The sequence below is a fragment of the Rhipicephalus sanguineus genome, chromosome 4 (assembly GCF_013339695.2).
Source record: "Rhipicephalus sanguineus isolate Rsan-2018 chromosome 4, BIME_Rsan_1.4, whole genome shotgun sequence".
In the NCBI taxonomy this organism is placed as follows: Eukaryota; Metazoa; Arthropoda; class Arachnida; order Ixodida; family Ixodidae; genus Rhipicephalus; species Rhipicephalus sanguineus.
Window position 1 is genome coordinate 27736339 of NC_051179.1, and position 21922 is coordinate 27758260.

The 21922-nt window shown below is 45.7% G+C and overlaps 1 protein-coding gene across 1 annotated transcript in view; it reads right to left on the bottom strand.

Moving 5' to 3' along the window:
* The window catches only part of LOC119389686 (sodium- and chloride-dependent GABA transporter ine-like), a 272940-nt gene that overhangs the window by 11997 nt on the left and 239021 nt on the right, over nt 1-21922 (bottom strand). Inside the window, 3 exon segments of the mRNA XM_037657048.2 lie at nt 3711-3961; nt 6767-6936; nt 17192-17326. Of these exon segments, the coding sequence (XP_037512976.1) occupies nt 3711-3961; nt 6767-6936; nt 17192-17326 (556 nt within the window).

A 21922-nucleotide genomic window follows, 5' to 3' on the forward strand; every position in this document is an offset into this window, starting at 1 on the left:
AAATGAATAAATCGAAGATTTAGATAACAAACGTAAATTATTAATAACGTAGGCCAACGATGATAGAGCTCCTGCCCTGTTGATCCAAAGACACTCTAGACAGTTTCGCTGAGATTATTAGAATGAGTCTGCACAAACATAGCAGGCCCTTTAACTCTGTCTTCCCCGCATGAAGAGTCGTAATGCGCGGAAGCCCACTTTCATAAGTGTTTTCGGTTTCGAGGTGGAAATTGTTCCGCGTGCGTAAATGCTTCCGGAAATTTATAACAGCGTACTTAACTACTAGGGAGCAACAAGAATAGCAAGAAAGAAATCACGAATTAAATAAATAAACTAACAAATAACAACAGGTCAAGTAAGTCGGGTTAACATTGCCAATCCTAAAAACCATTCAGCCAATTGTATGGGCAATATTTTGTTCTCTTAAATATTTCTTCACAACTTCGTACATACGCACTCTGGAGGACACCATGGCTCACATAAGATAGTGCCGCACTTACTTCATTCTGTCACCTCGGTTTATGGTTATATCGCAATTGCATATATATTGCAATTTTCGGTCAATTCTTTTTTTTTTCTGGTAGGCACGAACATGTGCTTTGCGCAAACTAATAATTGTTCTTTTTAAAACTGATCCGTGATATTTCGGCGTCGTGTAAAATAAAACTCTTCCCCTCCTCCTCACCCCAATTTGGGAAAATGGCAGAACTACGTCTGTGTTCAAGCTTGTCAGTTAAATCAATGCCTTGGAGGTATGGAAGAACGTAAATTGAAAATTTGAAGTTGCTTCAAATGAGAAGACGGCATGGGACCTAGTATGTTTTCTAGATATAGTGATGCTTGAGAAACGGATCTCATTTTTTACTCAAATCTACATATTCATGATTTTTTTTTACAGAACCTGTATTCCTCTGTGTCTAACGCACGCCATCTGCCACAGTAAGGGTCGGAGATCAGCCCGACACAGCGCAGGCTGAATAGTGATGACCACGCCGTAGTGTGAATGTACAAAAAAAAAGAGAGAACAAAAGGGCTAATTCTAGCTCAGACCATTTCTGCATTGGTGTGTCCACGTCAGGAGGTCAGTACTGGACAAAAAAAAAAAAAAAAAAAAAGACGAGGTCAGGAACGAACATGTTCGAAATCCATCACATTCGTGCCTTTGCCTCTTCTGAATTTTCTTTAGATCAATCGTTATACTGTTCAATATCTCAGTATTGTTTGCAAAACAGGAAGAAATGTTTTTATGAATGAGAAAAAAAAGAGGCTAAGACGAAACTGCGGACTCGAAAAACGTCAAGAAAGAACAGATACGTCGCAAAAAATACGTAAACACTTTGCATTCTTTCGACGTAAAAGTTCACTTATCAGGAAGGGCAAAGACCTTGCCGCCTTAATATTGCTCCACGTTGTGCAGTACAGGTGAGGTCCGTATCCTCTCTAGACACCCGTAATCTTTCCCTCTTCCACTCAGCGCGGCAAAAGCAAAGCATTAAGCTGACGTCCCGTTAAAAGCATTCTACAATGGCCACTTCCTTCGGCTGCTGCGCGCGAGCGTGTGTGCGTTCGTCGCCGGAAAAAAAAAAAAGACACGTTCAGCTCTGCGTGGCCTTTGCTTTCGTTTGGACGCCGATAAAGATAACGGGCCCCGGCGGGAAGGCCCGTCGTTCTGTTTTATTTATCTCCTCTCAAGAAGTGACGGAAAAGACGGACGAGTGTTTACACGAAGAGGGGTGATGCTTTCGCACATATACGGACACCAGCTAGATAGCTGCGCGCAACTTCGTCGACCTCCCTCATCTCCGGTTGCTGATGAATTGAACTCTGAGCGTTGTGTTTATGTGTAGCAGCGTCCGTGGGCGCTTCAAGTCGAGGCGCGCCAAATGCGCTACACTGATCTACGCGTTATTTTTCGACTACGATGTCAACTGTTAAGATCATATGCTTGGACGTGGTGACAATTTGTACTAACTCTTGTAGCACACTGACAAACGAAGGTCGAAAGGGCACACGTTGTGTGCGTGTTTATTTCCGTCTTGTGTTCGATCGTTGGTGCTTCACAAAAGTCACGATTAAATGTTAGGTTAAGTTAAGTTTCATGACACTGTCTAGATTTCTTTTCTTGAGGAGTACATCGGTTTGGGAAAGTTGGTGCACACTTGCTGCGAAGTTAACCGGCATAAAAAACGAGCACTAATGGAAAACACCGACACATGGAATTCGTTCTTAAATACTACCTAAACAACGTAGTAGTTCATGTTCGTGTTTATTTTAGTGTTCGCCTTCTGTGCTGGTTAACCTTGCAATCGACTACAAGGTTGACCAGCAAGCGATTAACCACAAACAGTTTACTTCTGTGCACTCTTCGGTTTATTCTGTTCAAGTGCTGTATTTATGATGCGCGTTGTTTGCGTGCGCGGACCATGTAAATCCTGATGTATGCCTTTATGTTTGTGCGCACCAGGTATCTTCGATGCTGAAATACGATGCATGACAACTTTGATTGATTGATTGATTGATTGATTGATTGATTGATTGATTGATGAATTGATTGATTGATTGATTGATTGATTGATTGATTGATTGATTGATTGATTGATTGATTGATTGATTGATTGATTGATTGATTGATTGATTGATTGAACTTGTCATCGCATTATGAAGCTATCGAAATTATCATTTATCGAGACCTCTGGACTACCACACAGTTGTGAAAATTATAATAAAGTTAAGCTGAAATCGGCAATATCACTTGCAGCCTCTCAGAAGAATTACGTAACGACGTTCTCTGTCCGCCTCGGTGGTACAATTGTTACGGTGCTCGGCTGATGACTCGAAGGTCGTGGGTTCTATCCCGGCCGCGACGGTCGCATTTCGATGTAGGCAAAATTCTAGAGGCTTGCGTAGTGTGGAATGTCAGCATGCCTGTTAAAGAACACCAGATGGTCGAAATTTCCGGAGCCCTCCACTAAGGCGTGCCTCATAATCATATCGTGGTTTTCGAACGTAAAGTTCCAACACTTAACATATTAACCACGTTCTCGGATTAAAAAAAACAAAAAAACTCGGATTCTCGGATTAAAAAACTAGAATCCGTTCAAAAAAGAGCTGTGCGTTTTGTATGCAAAAGATATGACAGGGATTTTTCTCCGTCAAATTTTCTTCCACAACTAGGTCTCACTACACTTGCGAAGCGTCGCCACGTTGAATGCCTGAAATTTCTTTACAGTCTAATCAATTCTCCCCGCCTCGACACTCTAGACAGTTATCTTGAGTTCTCCAGACCTTTATCTACGCGGAGCGACCACGCCCTTAACATTGCAACTTTTTTCACCCGCACTGGCATGTTCAAATATAGTTTTTTTTCCTGCAACTATAGAAGCCTGGAATTTGTTGCCCGGAAGTGTGCGTTGCTTACCACTCAAAGAATTTCTGGAAGCCTGTTCATGAATGTTGATTTGCTGTTACTGTATTTTTTTTCTCTTTTACCACTCCTGCAATAGCCTCATTGAGGCTGCAGTATGTAAAAATAAATGAATAAATAAAATAAATAAATAAAGACGTAACTGACGAAAAGACAAACGAAACAAACACTGTGTCTCTGTGCCGCTCTTCGTCCCGTCTTGTATGTGCGACGCCGCTATACGGCATTTAGTATGAACGCGCCAACAAGCCCAGCGTGCGTCCTTCAGACGTCCTCGCATACTCACTCGAAAAACTCCTGAGCCGTGGTGGTGTGCTTGGATAGCGTGTACGAGACCCAGGAGCTGTCGTCCTCGGCCGACGCGGCGCGTGGTCGCGGCGTCATGTCCAGCTCCAGGTCCGGGATGCGGAACGCCGGCGTCGTGGCGTTCACCATCGCGCTCCAGTTGACCGTGGGCCTCGTGACGTTCGGGAACTCCAGGGTCAGCGGAGGAGGAGGGGCGTCGGGGTTGCGGAAGCCGCCGTACTGGCTCATCACCTGCGCGCCACGGCGCGCAATGTTTCTTTTCAACACACGAACGAAAGAAGGGTAACGTAACTTTAAGGGCTCGTTTTATTTGTTACACACAACCCTAATGAGGACCCACAGACAAGCAAGGAAAGTATAGGGAACGTTAATTGTAGTAATTACGATATAAATGTGAAGAAATTAAAGTGGACCAAAAGACAACTTGCCGCCGGCAGGGACCGAACCTTCAACCTTCGGATAACGCATCCGATGCTCTACCAAATGAGCTACGGCGGCGGTTGTCCTCCCGTGCGCGTTTATCTGGTATATCTGCGCATCTAAACCTGCAGCTTTGATCCCTGCCGGCGGCAAGTTGTCTTTTCATGCACTTTAAGTTCTTCGCATTTATATTGTAATTACTACGAATAACATCCGCTATACTTTCCTTGTCTGGTGGTTCTCATTAAGGTTTTTTTCGAGTCATTTATACTATATCCTAACAAGCTGCGAGATCGTGCGAGGTTTTTTGTCACTCTAGAGACCACTGTCCTTAAATTCTAAGCATATATTGGGCCTAGCAAACCTCAAGGTCATTCAAGGGCAGTCAATGGTTTGGTTATCGTAAGGCGGCGCGATTGTTGTTGTTGTACGCGAATAATTCACTAGGCCTAAAAAACCTCAAGGCCTTTCAATATTTTTACTCATCGTAAAAAAAATAATTTCTCGTGATTTTATGCGCTAATGACCATGAAAATGAAAACTACGATATGCAATTGCGCTTATGCAAGAAGAACAATATTTATAAGCTATTTAGTAAACTCTTCCAGGGCAAACAAGGCGCTCGCTTTGTAACGTGAGAGGGAAACCCACGTCAGATTACTTAATTGCCACTTTCCCTGACAATATTCTATATACCGCGACGAGACTCCACTAAAATTTTGTCGCTTTTCATCACGGGACATCTGACGTAGCAGATCAGCCGCCTTTTCTGCGCTTCCGGCGAGTCGGAGCCTTAAAATTCGATGACGCGTCTCTGAAATTACGCGCGTATACTAATTAAAAATTGGGGATGCCATAAATTGTAATGCCCGTTAACTTTTCCATGCAAAAACTGCACACAAGTTCATAATCAAGAGGTTAGCTTCGAAAAGTTTCGTTGATTAAGTTTTCCAAATGAACTTCCAGATCATTTCCATCTCACCGTCAAGTTCTTCTGCAAGGACGACTGGTGACTTACTGCCAGAACCTTCCTGGAAAATAATATGTAGTGTCTAAAAAAATTGCATATAACTGCCAAAATACCTCATTTACCCGCCTTTCCTGTATCTCGCTCTCTGTGCGTGCTCAGACCGTTGCGCGGCTGAGCGTGCCAACCAACTGGAACACCATAATAGCGCCCAGTGATTCTCGCGTTCTAAAACGAAATTCTAAATACGTCACACGTCGCTGCACCCACGTCACTCCACAGCGCGCAGCGTGCCGTTTTGACATATATATATATATATATATATATATATATATATATATATATATATATATATATATATATATAATATAGGTGGTGAAGGAAAGGCATGCAGTATTGAGACGGCCGCATGGTAGAAAACTGAGAACGACGACATGCAGCTCCGAATGCGAGAAGATACTTAGGACTTCGTGACGTCATCGTACGATTTCCGCACGAGATTCCATGAGAGAGAGGGAGGGAGGGAGAGGAAGAGTTCGACTTTCGTGTGCAGGAAGGAACGACCTCTGTTTCCGACAACACAACGGAAATTGGGCCTCAATTTTTCAAAGAAACACTCTGACAGCGCGAACTGACTTTAGGTTCGCATTTGACGTTTATTTAATGCCTATCCGCCTCTGTCATACGCGCGCACTTCTGATGCGAATGTCGTAGGCACGGATCAACTATAGTCCCCAAGTAACCGATATTCCCGAACAATACGGGAATTGACGAAAAAAAAAAAGAAATATAAGCTCACACGGTCCCTTAAACATTTGCCTAAGACGACTCGAAAGCGAAAAGCATCTTCTTCTTCTCAGTCGATTATATTGATCCCCCCCCTCTCTCATGCCCTCCGATAGGTTTTGCACTGCCTCCGGGATCGGAGGCATCGAAAGCTTTCTTCACCCCTCGTGGTTTAGCAGCGCGCGCCTCCGGGATCAGCTCACCTTTTACCAAGCGACGATGTCGTGTGATGACGTCAACACGTGACGTAACGTTATGTGCCGTTATAGCGACGTGATGACGACGTCACAACTTTCGCCGGCCTTTGACGTCATGATGATGTGATATATCGGCATCATGACAGGGTGATATTCCGCGTCACTCGTGTTGACGCCGACGCTGAAGGTCCCTTTTCGCGTTTGATGAGGCATCTAAGGCTTTCGCATTAAAAATTACACTATCTCCCGCTTAAGGGGACCATGAAACGATGCTAAGCCGGAGCACTTGCACGATCGCGTTCCGCTGGTGTTCGTTGGGCATGCTATCGACCTTGGGCATGCTACCGACCTCGCGTCGTGGAACGCGAAGAGGAACGCTACGCGCGTCGTGTCTTCCATCTAGCCTGGCCGTTAATTCTCACAGGGCGAGCGGGGAAAGCGGTCAACAGTCGCGTGAGAGGGGGAGGGGACGCGCATGCGCTGGCGCTCATCGTGGCGTTGCGCAGGAGAGAATGAGGCGCGCGAGAGGGGGGGTTGGGAGAGGAGAGGAGGGGGAGGAGGATGCGCAGTAAGGGTGGTCACGCCGCACACCACCACCACCACCACCGGTTTGAACTCCGCCATTAAGATGCTTCGCATCTAAAGGGTAAAAGAGGGGCTGCTCACCAGCGTGACGGGGTCCTCTGAGCAGCGTATGGTGTTCCACGAGTTTGCGCACCTCGCCCACCGGGGAACACCGTGGAAGGAGTTGAAGAAGTAGAACAGGGCCCACGAGAACAGCACCGCGTACAGCGCCGTCATGAAGAACGAAGCAGCCACGCCCGCGAGGCCCACGCCTGTACCATATGACATTAGACACGCATATATTACACAAATATCGCGCATACATACATACATACATACATACATACATACATACATACATACATACATACATACATACATACATACATACATACATACATACATACATACATACATACATACATACATACATACACATCGGTAGTTTTCCCGCCCACTTTATTGGGTATTTCTGTGGCTACAACCCTGGCTTCAATGTTTGTTGCTTTAATTAGGTTCCGCACTTTATATACATAACAGCACGTGCTGGCAGAAAGCTCCTTGTTCCGAGATTTCATACCTGTTTTCATCACGCGCAGATATTAATTGCTGTCGTGCGTAATAACCATCGAACGAGCACGATGCTGCGCCGCTTTGGACGGCACGTGAAAGGAAGTCTAGACAGAGAGAGGCTCAAGTCTCAAGGCCAGCAGCGAACTATTTACGTTGGCGTGTTCGTAGAACGCTTCGATTTCATTCCAGCGTGCCGTGATGGTGTGGTGGCGGCGACGAATGGCAGAAGAGATCAGAGTTGAAGAGTTCAAGCCCCAGGCTTACGTGACTATTCTAGCTAATTCACAGGGTAGTTCACATTCAAATGCTGTGCAGAAGTTGTACACAAAAGTAGTCGTAAGATGCTGTACAGTGGTGTATACATCGTAATGTCACAGATGGATGCGTCACTTGCCTAAAGTGGGAATGGTATAAGTCAGAGGCACCGGGCTGCCTGCATCAATGACAAGCAAAGGCGTCACACTTGCGTGAATTGAGCTGCAGCGCTGTCTTTCGTCGTTAGGTCGTGAAAGTCAGTGCGTGCCCTACACCGCCTTTAACATGACATACTACGCCACTGTTCGGTATAGTATATACCAGCGCTGGGCAAAGATACTTTGAAATTGTATCGCGATACGATACAAGATACTCAGGCAAGAAGTATTGGATATACAGATACAATGATACTGCCGCAATAACTGTATCCGATACGATACTTGCCAATTGTATCTTAAGATACTTCGATACACTCTCAAATTTATTATTATAGATCCATATAATGTAGAAGCAAACGCCTATACACGAAAATGACTGCTTGGAAATTTCTTAACTGTGACCTATTTTGTTTCACTTGAATGAAATATCTCTTATTATCTCAAAAGTTTTGCCCTTTTTGCTCAAAGTACATTAGTTTCCTTCCAAAAGAACTTATTGGGGCTTGTTTAAGCTTCTTCACAGGACAACTCTTTATAGACTTCGCTGACAGCGGGTCTTGCTTGTCATTTTTGCAATTTATGGTAGTCGCTGCTTAGCTTGCCGACCAGCTCGCGGGTTGCCATATAATCACAGTAACGTCAATAAGAAGCCTTCGCACTACGGCGCAAATACCGGTGTGGACTTTTATCTTCTCCGTAAAAGACAGTTTGCACAGTGCCGTATATCCGGACAGGTGTACAGCAGCAACAACGCTGGTAGCGACATTTTTGTGTGTGTGTGTGGGGGGGGGGGGGGGGGGAGTGGAGTGGGGGATCGCATGGTGTATACGGGGCTTGAGACCGTTCGCTAGCGGCCCAGCCGGCACACATGACCGCCTCCATCCTACTTGTTTTTATTTTCTAAATAAGTATGTTCGCGAGCTATACAGACATGACTGATCTCAAGCATTTCTTTCGTGAGAAACATGTGGTCACCATGTGCTGAAACATAACAATGGAACAAAAGCTCTATGTTTCAATCCACGTAGATTTCACTCGTTGTGTACATCGCTATCGATGTTTCTCGAATCCTAACTCCAAATCCCCTTCAGAAATGACCTATATATGAGATATGGGAAAGGCTTCCTTTCAAATGGCAACGTCATTTTGTTCAAGCTCTCTCCGACCCCACCATCTTCACTGTCCCGGCCTTTGGAGCTAAGTTCCGCGACTACGGCCCGCCGGCTATAAGCTGAGTTTGAGACCCCTTGTGTATATGTAGATGACGTAAAACTGCAATGAATTTCCATGTCCTACTTAGCTGCTGGCGTAAGGGATTTTTTGTTGATATACTCACTAACGTGCAATCTTTTAGCAATTTTTCTTCAACGAGAGAACATGTGCAACACAGAAATGTCTCAGACGTATTGTATATTGCGCAAAGCATCGCAGGATACCGCCGCTATTCGCGCTATTGCCGCTTATAGCTCCCATTACGTGGTGATTAGTTATACGAAAAATATTTAAGACGGCCTAAAACAGGAAAACAAATAAAGTAAAATAGAGAGGTGGTTGTGTATCAAACATTCACATTGAATGAGTACAGAAACACAATACAGCCGGCGCCCTTAATAGCTATGAGCATGAAGTATCGTCAATTTACCTGTTGAGACAATAGAAAATTCAGTGCCTATGGAAAATTGCCTGAAATGGCTCGTTGGGACTCTCATGAGTAAAACGGAGCATTCAGTGAAACAATGTTTCTCAAATCCCCTTCCTAACACCTTTAAGATGGCTCCTAATGATTTCCATTATTTTAATGCAAACCCAGTTTCGCTATTTTCTTAAGCGGTAAGCAGAATATTTTGTACTGTATACTCAAGGCACGCCCACATAATAATATATTTGTTTTCGAACTCGCCTTGGCAACGTGTAAATATGTAAACAGTAGTAGAAATAAAGCAGTTAGAAGAGTAAAGCAGAAATCCTATTTTGGGAGCGCGTTACAAAAGACATACTGCAGTGACCAGACCGGAAAAAGAGTACAGAGACCTAGGTAATGTATGGGATGCAAAATGACAGCTAAGAAAGCACTTGTGCTAATAATCAAATTATGATTTAATAAATTGTTTGAATAAATGTAGCAGGAAGTGAAAAATACGGTACGCCAAGATATTTTCTGTTAGGTAAACGCTTGCTCTATTAGATCTGGCATCAGTACCAGTGGTGCTAAAGTTGTTAGAATCTTATTTGTATACAAGTTAACTCATCGCATGCAAGTCAAACTTACATCCACGAGATCCTTCAAATCGCTGATATGTAAAATCCACGCGACGCAAAACAACCCCATTCTTGCACGCATCATATTTTGTTACGGAGCAAGACGCAAGCGAATCTTCAATAACGACACTGTAACATCATCAAAATCTGCGCGATAGACGCCGCACGCTGTGGAGTACGCTGCACAGGACAGTGGCTAAGAGCAAGTGTCGCAGCGTTGGCACAATTAAAAGGAAAAGGAATCGAGAAAACAAAAGGTGCGTGGGCCGGGAGTAGACGTCCGCGTGCTTGTCTTCCTTATCTTGTACCGTCACTGGATGACTCTGGCGTAAAATAAAATAACGTTACTGCCCTTAGACTTATTCAGATGGCTTAGTGGCACCAGTACCAGTTTGAGAAGCGGAGCTTGGCCAACTATTATTGTTTCACACGGTTGTGTTGCGATAGAAGTGTCTTGTATCTTAAGATACACGATACATTATCGAATGTATCGGAAATACAGATACAGATACTCGTCTTTCGAGACGTATCGCGATACAGATACAAGACACCCATAGAGTATCTAAGATAGTATCTAAGATACATGTATCTTCGATATTGCCCAGCACTGGACTATATACGCAAGTTCTTCATTTTCACTTCGGCATTATATATAGCGCATGCGCGACGCGTACCGCTGACATTTCATTCTCTACGATAGAGTCCATAAATGCACCCGAGTAATATGTTTGTGTTGAAATGTATTCATCAGCGAAGCTTAATGCTGCCTCCGGGCAAAGTTACCTGCATATCGTTCACCTTTGTAAACAGAGCCGCATTCACGCTTTGGCTAACTGTACACGACGACTGTCCATTACGTGCACTCCAAGAAAGGAGAGAAGAATCATTTGACTCTTTTTTTTATTAGTCCTGACTTGGAACGTATATGACTCTCTTTAAAGGGACTCGTGAACTCTACCGGCAGATCATTATACTATCATCGGAGAGTAGTGAAGCCCAAAATAGAGTTAACTTGCCTGTGTTTAAAAATTAGTATGAAGCGCACCGAAGACGCGTACAGTGGAAGTGCATTATACAGGACAGCGCTTACACTCACAACGAATTCGTTATTACTCAGAAAAGACATATAATGCAGATACACAAAACTTCGCACATGCGTAACAGAGCATCCCACAACAAAGAAGCATTGGTGTCAGGATCGCCACAAGAATTTTCTACGTTACATATTTATTAGTTATCACAATCGCTACGTGTCTAGAAACGGGTACTCCTTAATCGTGGCTTGACTAACACAGTCATGTCCTTAACGTGTCTTTTTAAAGAGTGTCATATACGTGGCAGATACTCACCGAAAAGAGTAACACATGGACTTTTTTTTTTCCTTAGAGTATGCGCCCTTGTCAATGCATTCAATTTATCATCTCTTATTCTTTATTTCTTTTAAAGGAAAACATCGAAGTGTATGAATGTGCCGCTTCGCAAATGAGAAAGTGAATCGGATCCTTTCAGAACAAAGAGGCTTTGTGCTTTCGTGATAGTAATTGTTCCGCAAGCGCGCCTTTGAGCGATGACCAATCAGCTACAAAGGCGATGGTTGCCGTGAGCTCTGCATGATAACCAGGGCCGGCTACTTCAGGTGTCGAAGAGGGGGACAGGGAGGCACATGTGAACACAGGGGTTCATACAGATTAAAGTAGCTGACTGTGCTAGATGGTTATTCATACTGATGATAAAGAGCGCAAAAAAAAAAAGCACCGCTAGGAAAACACACAGCGCTCGTCCTGCGTGTTTGCTTTTCGTAGCCATGTTTTTTTTTGCGCTGTTTATCTTCAGTTTATCCAGAATTTTGATATGGGGGGGGGGGGGGGGGTTGTATGAGTGCCTGTCTTGATATGGGAGGGGGCGGTTATTGCGGAAAAAATTGTAAGATGGGGGAGGGGTGTCGGAATCCTTCTGGGGGGTGGGGAGGTTGAGGGTGTTAAGTGTATGTAAATCCCTGGGTGAACATTTTTGGAGGGGGTTAGGGTGGGAGTGGGGGGGGGGGGGTAGGGCAGCTGCCCTGTGGCACCACCCTTGATTTTGACATCACGCATCTCAGACGAGCTATGTGCAACGAAGGTAATACGTAGCTCCCTTCAACCAGGCCGCTTCCCAAGGCGGCCGTTTTGTTATCTTTATTTTCTATTACTTTTTCGCGACGCGTCCCGGTCGGATTTTAATTAATATTCAACCTCCTATATCTCCAACGTGCGCAGTTTTTCCCTCAAATCACGTTCCACACGCATCAAGAAGCGACCACCGGGTAGTTATGTTCAGTCGTCGCTGACCCGCCATCAGTACTCCCCTAACTCGCTGAATGATTCCTCTCTGACAACCCGGATGCACCCGGCTATGCATGACGATCGGCTCAAGAAATAATGAACGCGTCAAGGGTCGGTCGTAGAGGCGAGGAAAATTTCCATGACAGTGGGTCTACATAGGCACCATAACTCAAGGAAGTGAGCGATGAGAGAGACGAGGTACCAACGAAGACCTTTGACCAGGGTATACAGAAAGTGACCATCCATTATGCGTAAGCAGGCGCATTTTTGCAGCCAAATGTCGGTACATTATTGAATTGAATTTGAACTTTATTCAGACAGACATTGTCTGGGATGAACGTATAAAGAGGCATGGAAGCCTCTTTATACATTAAGTGATACAATTCCTTGGGTAAAAAATCAAAAACGGAAATCTCAAGGTCATTTTAACTGTTCTGTTCGGCCCCGTATGCAGGGTTGCCACTGACTTTCGAGTAAATGTCGCCAAACGACGAGCAAAAAGTCGCCAAAAGTCGCCATTTTTTTTTACAAATTTTGCCAAAAAAGTAGCCATTCTATATAAGTGCGGCATATATACCCAGTAATAAAAATTTCCACTCACGTATAGCCCCGTAGAATACAGTACCATCCAATACCCTTAAATTATATTGACGTTTCTCGATGCCAGTCGTATCGCCCGCTTCACCGCGGGAGTGCATGCTGCTGCTGCTCCGACTAGCCGCAAGATGTGCGTGGTGGCGCAAGGATGAATGAATGAAGCGCTCATGATATCCTTCCATCCCTGTCCGCTCGTTTCAAGGGTAAAAGTGTGGTAAACCTTGGGCGAAAACCGTTGTTTGTAGACAGCTTTACGTATACCCTCATATGAATTAAAAGGATTAAAAGGTTTATTGAATGTAATACGACAGAATTCTTACAGGAACCGATCATTAGTGAGTCTTACACCTTTTCAGTGGGAACTAATGTGATACCGGACGCCACTGACCCTTTCTTATAGTCACTTATATCTACACGCGTCAATCCGATGCGTTATTAATGAACAAGTAGACAATGTAAAATGTTATATAGCAATTGTTTTCATTGCACACGCTCACCGAGAACAGTGGAAAATGCCTCAATAAATAATTTTTTATTTCACAAATGGCCGCGTATCCGCCTCTCTTCGCTATTCCAAAACAGTCCTTACGGGCTGAATTGGGGGTACTGCAACAGTGAATAAGTCGCCAAGCTATTCAGAACAGTTGGAGCTTTGGCGGAACAAATGGTCGGAACACGCGACAAAACCGTCGTCTAGCCCCTTCAGAAGCGAAACTTCAGAGAGGCTTGAAGCACCTAAAGCCATAAACTTATAGTCAAACACTGCCCCCTCGCAGTTTGCAAGGCAGTCCTCTGACTTACATTTTGCTAGAATGTCGCTGGGGGACGTTCCAATACCTCCTGCATCTAGATGGGATCCCGGACTAAGGATTCCACTCACCGATTTTCTCACAGAACATCAAATAAACGCTTTATTTTCTCTGTAAATGAATTGAGAAGATAAGAGTTACAGGACGGACATGCCGAATGACGCGTAATGTGCACATTCTACTCGTGGGTCTAAAACCAAGGAAAATACAGAGAATGTTGCCGCTCATTCGTTGGGAAGACACTGAGCTTGGGATGCATAACTCAGTGGAGACCTAAGCCGAAAAGCGCCAGAAATTCGCCATGTCGCCATTGATAACTTTGGGTCACCACGGGCCTCTCAAATTCGCCAATTTGGCGAAAAGTAGCCACCATTGGCAACCCTGCCCGTATGTCACTAAAAAAAAAATAAAAACAGGGCCACCTCTCTGCTCTCTGGTCGTTTCGCTGTAGATGAAGTCACCGCGCGTAAGCCTAGCATATCGTCCTACGTAATAACATTTCGCAGACGAGAGGAACAGCCCCACAAGAATGTCATTGCCATGTTACGGACGTATAAGTTCTTAAGGACAGACAGAAACAGATTCTCATCAACGGCACGACTTGAATGTCTCTGAACATGAACGAATGCTCAGGAACATTCAAGTCAGGAAGGAACATAGTCAGGAATGAATGTTCCCGAACGCATTCCATAACCTATTTATGTTCAGGAAAAGAACAAAAAAAAAAGATGTCACGTTCTCTCGTACAGCTGCGCGCAACGAGCTGTGTCCACAAGCGTAAACGTCGGCCGCGCTCTGCTGGCGCTCCTGTTCGTCTATTCGGGCCTTCTATTGACTCGTCTCTATAGGAGAGGCGAAGGACACTCTATGGGCGGAAACGAGCCACGATTGCGCTGAAAGCGAGAGCGCGAGATAAAAAAGAAATAATAAAGGAATGAAAAGAAAAGAAAAGACCGCTCGTCCGGCCGCCGTCCCTTGGTCGTCCGTCAATGCGCAGTGGATACAGGAAGCGCCGTCGGTTGCAAACAACCAAGTGACAGCAGCGCGGTGGTCCTTGAACATATAATAGTACATCGTCTGTCTGGCTGGTTTCGGGGGGGCTGGCCTGCTTGCTGGAGATCCTGCGCAATCTCCTTACTGGGTTTCTTCCAAACTATCATTCAAACTAGTCCCGGCACATAGGTTGCGAAACGCTGTTCTCGGCCTCTGTCCTTCTTCTTGTATACGTCATGACTTCTTGTCGTGTCCCCTGCCTCACGTTATGCTCGACTGCTGACCCGAAGGTCGCGGGATCGAATCCCGGCCGCGGCGGCCGCGTTTCGATGGAGGCGAAATGCTAGAGGCCCGTGTACTTAGATTTAGGTGCACGCTAAAGAACACCACATGGTGGAAATTTCCGGAGCCCTCCACTACGGCGTCCCACATAGTCATATCGTGGTTTCGGGACGTAAAACCCCAACAGTTAATATATTATTACTATATACCTCATGTTATACTGTTGAGAGGGAAGAATGCTCGAACGGATAATGTCAATGGAGCGAACGTTTCGAAAAGCGTGACTTGTCTTAGTCAAGGCAGCAACTTGACGAAGTTGCGCTGCCTTGACTAAGAATTTTCGAAACGTTCGCTCCAGCAACATTCCCCGTTTGAGGATTTCTTTTTTCATTTCTTCAAGCTTCCACCTTCCCCTGAACTTCTGTCATGTGTCACGTGATTTATTCACGTATAAACATGAAGGAACGACGAGGGACGTCAAGGGGCCAAAACCCAAGCAAGCGCTAGCTCGGGTAGCGTGGCTACCACTAACGCTGTGGCTTGCTTTCTTGGCAGCTTCGTCGTCGTCTCGTATCGTTCACTAAACATGTTACACCGTTCTACGATGAATGAAAATAGTAGATGAATCGGTGTTGCTGCCGCTAGCAGATTATCGTCAGAATAGACACTTTTAGTTGGGCGTACGTAACGAGCCCACGTACGCGGCACGATACGTTGCGTACGCTGCATGCGAAGCGCTCAACGACACTTTTAGTTCCCCGTATTGCCGTACCGAGATACGTTTGGTTCAACTGGACGTATGTTATTAGAAATAAAACAGCTTTTGGGTGCTTTTTAGCGCCCTCGCGTAGTAGCCCGGGTGCCTAAACGGATCGCTAGTTTGTATTTCCGCTAGCAGCGCAATATCGTCGCTTAAAGTAAAATAAACTCGATTTGGGCCGGCTTTGTCGCTCTCTGCGTTCGACGCCATCGCTGCCGTTTTGATATCTGGTTCCTATATCAATCGAGATATCGCGAGAGCGTCACGCCGCGTACGCTTCGCCTGGTCACGTTTACGCACGCCGCGTTTTTTATCGGGCGTACGCGCGCATCTCTGGAATCGATGCGTTACGTACTGCACATGCGCAGTTCTCTCCCGTGGCAGTGCTGCGTACGTGGGCTCGATACGTACGCCCAACTAAAAGTGTCGATTGGCAGGTGCGCATACGCACATACGCACGTATACTGTGCACGCAAACACCACAGCAGAAGCGAGTACATTATAACGTGAGCGCAATATTGCGCTGTACAATCAATCAATCAATCAATCAATCAATCAATCAATCAATCAATCAATCAATCAATCAATCAATCAATCAATCAATCAGTTTTTATTGTGTTACCAGATGTTTTACCGGTCAAGGTACACAAAAGGAGACACCATGCATTGACTAAGAATTTTCGAAACGTTCGCTCCAGCAACATTCCCCGTTTGAGGATTTCTTTTTTCATTTCTTCAAGCTTCCACCTTCCCCTGAACTTCTGTCATGTGTCACGTGATTTATTCACGTATAAACATGAAGGAACGACGAGGGACGTCAAGGGGCCAAAACCCAAGCAAGCGCTAGCTCGGGTAGCGTGGCTACCACTAACGCTGTGGCTTGCTTTCTTGGCAGCTTCGTCGTCGTCTCGTATCGTTCACTAAACATGTTACACCGTTCTACGATGAATGAAAATAGTAGATGAATCGGTGTTGCTGCCGCTAGCAGATTATCGTCAGAATGGCAGGTGCGCATACGCACATACGCACGTATACTGTGCACGCAAACACCACAGCAGAAGCGAGTACATTATAACGTGAGCGCAATATTGCGCTGTACAATCAATCAATCAATCAATCAATCAATCAATCAATCAATCAATCAATCAATCAATCAATCAATCAATCAGTTTTTATTGTGTTACCAGATGTTTTACCGGTCAAGGTACACAAAAGGAGACACCATGCATTGCCAAACACTGAAATAGGGCCCCGTGTAAATAATTCTTTCTTACATTGACAGCAACAGTGGTAAGCAATATTGTCAACTTTATTTTTTATCGTTTATTTGGTGCACTAATCACCCTCATGAGTCACACACGAAAGTAGACGCTATTTTGCTGGTTACGGGTGTATTGAGCACTCATTTGCCTGCATTTGTGAGCAACTATAGGTATACGTTTAGTCTACGGGAAGCTTTTTCTACGGGAGCTGCGAAATGAAACGGCGAGGTATAGAGGAAGCGTGTTTATATACTGTACCTTTCATGAGCGGGCATAGCTTGGCGATGGCAGCGATGGGCCCGGATTGCGTCACCCGACCGGCGGCCATCTCGATGCAGATCATGGGCATGCCGCACACCACGAGAAGGGTCAGGTACGCCATCAGGAAAGGGCCTGCGTCACGAGGAAAACAGATCGAGCCATTAAACGATGTCCGATCAAATGCCACAGTCGCGTGCAAGACCACCAGTAGAAAGAATTCTCAGTTGCCACGACTACTGATTCGGTGAAAGCTTTTCAACATGGCGAAACTTGCAGCGCACAAGGAAGGACACGGACGAAGAAAGTGAAGACAGGACGATGCAGTTTCGCCACGTATCACCACCAACAAGCCCATTCTTGCATCCTTTCAGCTTTTCAACAACAGTACCCAGCATTTACAGATAACTTTGGGCGGTGGGTGTAGTTAAGAACGAACTCTTATTTTCTAATTAAGCCCAGCATTTATATTAGCAGAGCAAAGACACTTAAGTTGACACCAAGTGGAACGGCTCTCTTACTGTGCTGAAGGGCAGGTTCGCCGAGGATTTATAAATGGAACTTGTGCTGAGTCCTCACGTTGTCAACGGGTAGATATAGTTCGGAAAATGCTATTAAAACAGGCGCGAGTAAAACACTCCCGACGAATAAAAGAATCGGCATATTATTTGCCTTATTCGAACTCTTAGATTGCTGGTAGAACAACTTGCTGGCTCCGTCCAGAGATTTTTTTTTTAATTTTGAAAGCCTGCAGCCTTAGGCGTAGTACTAGGCGGTGTCATAAATACGCATACAAATTTGCTTCGTGTATAAAGTCTAACTGTGAGTGTTGGACGGTCCGTGAATCCAGCGATCAAGGTCGGCTGGTCGGTCAGGCTTGTTGCACGGAGGTGGCGAAGACGGCTTAAATACAGGCCTGTACAATTAAGTCCACAGCAAGTATGTGGCAGTCACATTGCGGATAGGGGTGTCACAAAATGGGCGCGATACACCATATGGGCCGCAGTATTGTTTCGCCCAGAGAGTGGTCATCGATTAAGTAAGCGTAACACGGAGTTGTTTTGACGGCGACGAAGGTATCCTTAGACGCCAACACTTCTTGCGCCACGAAGGCGTTCGTTGTAAGCGTGCTCGACTGTATCTGAATATCCGTCGTTACACGCTCGACGTACGCGTGAAAGAAGTATGCAAATGAAGTCGAAGCTTTCTATTAATCTTACTTGCGCGCGTAGGAGCACCTATCGTGCATGTGAAAGAGTTGGCAGCGCTCCGCGGACTGCTAGAACGCATTATCAATTGTCGCTGTGTTGATGGGAAACCCTCCACAAAGACGGGGATCGTGTCCATATTTTGTTTTCTCCACATTAGCATAAGGAACGGAAGCTAGTGCCAAGAAATATAAGCGATGACGGTGGAAAGCTTACGTCTAATAATAACTGTTGGGGTTTAACGTCTCAAAACCACGATATGATTATGAGAGACGCCGTAGTGGAGGGCTCCGGAAATTTCGACCACCTGGGGTTCTTTAACGTGCATCTAAATTTAAGTACACGGCCCTCAAACATTTTTCGCTTCCATGGAAAATTCGGCCGCCGCGGCCGGGATTCGATCCCGCGACCTTCGGGTCAGCAGTCAAGCACCATGTACCACTAGACCACCGTGGCGAGTAAGTCGACGTCCACGTTTGCTTTTAAACACACGGAAATCGACATCGGTCACTTCCCAACATATTTCTTTCTCGTTACTTTTTTTTAAAGGCGAAAGCCCTAGATGCCTGATCAAATACGATAACTGAGCGGCGTCGGTGGCGTTGACGTCAACACGAAGTGATGCAAGAAATCATAATCGTGCGATCACATCATAGGTCGCCGAAATTTGTAACCTCGTTATGACGTCGTCATGGCGTCGCTATACCGTCACATAATGTGACGTCACACGACGGCGTCATCACACGACATAGGGGCTAGATCAAACGTGGGCCGATCTCCGGGGCAGTGCTGCAAAACCGCGCGAAGTGCAGAAAGCTGCGATGCCTCCTATCCTGGAGGCAGTGTGAAACCACGTTAGGTGCAGAAAGCTTTTAGGGGAGGGGAGATGGATCAATACAATCGACTGAGCAGAAGAATGAGAAGAAGAGGAGGACATTGTGCTCGTCAACGGCGTTGTCTTCCACGAGTACAAGCACAACAGGGGCGTAGCCAAGGGGGGGTTGGGGGGTTCAAACCCCCCCGAAATTTTTCAGTTTTGCTTGCGTATATATGCACGCACACATACAAACGCACGCACGAACATACATAAAGTATGGTTGAACCCCCCCCCGAAAAAAATTTCTGGCTACGCCCCTGAAGCACAACATTACTTTATTGTTATTGATAACTTCATGACGCAAATGATTAAGTAAGAGAAGAGTAGTAGCCGGAGCCATACCTAGGCACTAGCCTCTCCTTAAACGCATTCAATAAAAAAACGAAAAAGAGGATGATCAGGAGGCTTTCGCCTTCGAGTCGTTTTAGGTCATAGCATAAGATCGCGCGTGACATTTTTGTCTTTTTAAGCTATACGTCGCAAATACTCGTCACAGACACACAATATGGACGAAACACACCGCACTACCTCGAATCAAAGTATTTAATCCAGACAAATGTTCGTTAAAAAGATTCGCGGGAACGCACTGACGGGCACTAGTCGCGCACTCCACAGGTCACCAGCAGGCCGCACCCAGGACGAAAGGTCGTAGTATATCTTCGGCAGCGTATGCCTATGAGATGTCACTTGGGAAACCACGTGAAAAGGAGGCAAATGTGTGCCACTATCTTAAGAGGGCGAGAAGTGGTCCGCTCAATCAGAGTTCGCAGAAGAGCGAGACGGACGGCGAACGGGTTCAACCCTTTCCCAGAGGCCACTTTTCTGTGCTCCTTCTTTCAAAAGAGAAGACGACTTATCGCGCGCTATTAGTATGCACGCAGACAGGAAGCGACTGTTAAAATGGGGGACTGATGACTGCGAGATAAGCCACTATTATGACAATTACGGCTGTGGCAACAAGGGGCGGCCAGTGGTCAGAAGTTAAAAAAAAACCCATATAACAGGATTAAGATTGTGTGAAAACGAGACAACGTTGTTGTAAAAGCAGCGGATATCCAGCATTAGCCAAGATTATCCATCACTTGGTCATCATTTAGTGAACAGTTCACATAAGTTCAGCAACAAGTTCAATTTAGTTAGAAAATATCGTTGACGTTGTTTACGTCATAGACCGTTAGAGAAAGTAGATGGAAGGTACCCAGGAAGACAATGTGCCGTGGGCATTGTAGGCGTGGATCACGCTGAAAAGGATGACGTGACCAGGTTGGAGAGGAAGGTGTCTGATGAGAGGAGGAGAGGGAAATGGGGTCACGTGATGAGGCTTACGTGAGGCAGGCGATGGAAATAGTGGATTGAGAGGGGGGGGGGGTACTGTTGCTCCTGAAATGGCAGAACGTAAACTGGAAAACAGGAAAAGACTTAGCAGAAGTAGAGAAGAGTCCAGGGTAACCCACGACGACCAGAGCCGTCGATTGGAGCTAAAGAACTGGTTTAGCTTACACAAAGAAACAACAAAGAGTAGTACTGAAAGTGTTAGAGGCAGGAAGGGCTTTGCTTTCAAAGACTCTTTCATCCGGTAGCCGAGCCGCGGCTCCATCAAAACGTGCCACCGTTCTACGAGATGCGTAAACAAGACAGCTCCAGAGTCAAAGTCCTACCTCCATTCGGAATAACAGGAAGCGCGCGCATCCCTTCCTAATGGACCTCTCTTTCCGCCTGCCAATTCGGCCAGTTTCTTTTTCTTCCTTTTTTCATTTTGTGTCTGTCTAGCTGCGTTGTGGCAAAGCAAGCGAGGCTTATAAGGGCAAGTCTTATCGCAGACAAACACTCGATGCTGGAAGAACGCGCAGAAGTCGACAGAAAGCGGCGATATTTGGAATACACAGTTTATGCCATACCACATAGTGACGTAGGAGGTTCGTTCCCATTGACGTGCCTCTCCAGACGTCTCGTCTGGGCTACTGTAGCTGCAGTACAGGAGATGCTGCATTAGAGGGCGCGGGACCTTAAACAGAGAAGAGGAGCCGATAAAGTTATCGCGTACGAGCTACTTACGATGACAGTCGTTTACGTATACACCGTTGAACTTCTCTTCTCGGAGGGTTGGTGTCTTTGCGTAATGGATGCTCTTATCAACCCGAAAGCGTCTTGCTCTCTTGCTGCTACACATGTTTGCTGCTGCGGTTTCTGAGCATCCGCGTATTGATTACGATGATTGATGCCCCGTATTTGCCCAGACGCCCTGTTTCGACATATGCAGCTGTTGCTTCCGTCGCATTCAACCACGAATTGACGCTGGACTGTGGTCTTGCGCAGTCAGTGGCTGCGCCTGGGGTTCGGCTGAGTGTCAATATGTTCACCCACCAAAGCTTGATCATTTAAGCCCGTGAGGCAAGTCCCAGTTCAACAGAGGGTTAATTTCACACACCCATAGGGCCACAAATCAGAGGTACAATTAATCCGGGGCCGTAGTTGTAAGAATTGTTTACCGCCGAAGAGTATCAAGGGAGGGGGGAGGGAGAGGCATTTTTGTGGGCATTTGTAGAAGGGCAAGCAAAAGGAATCCTTACAAAATAGAGCTGCTGATTCCACAGCGGCAGCAGCAATAATAGATGGATGACTGAACGAATTAATTGCCTCTCAGTT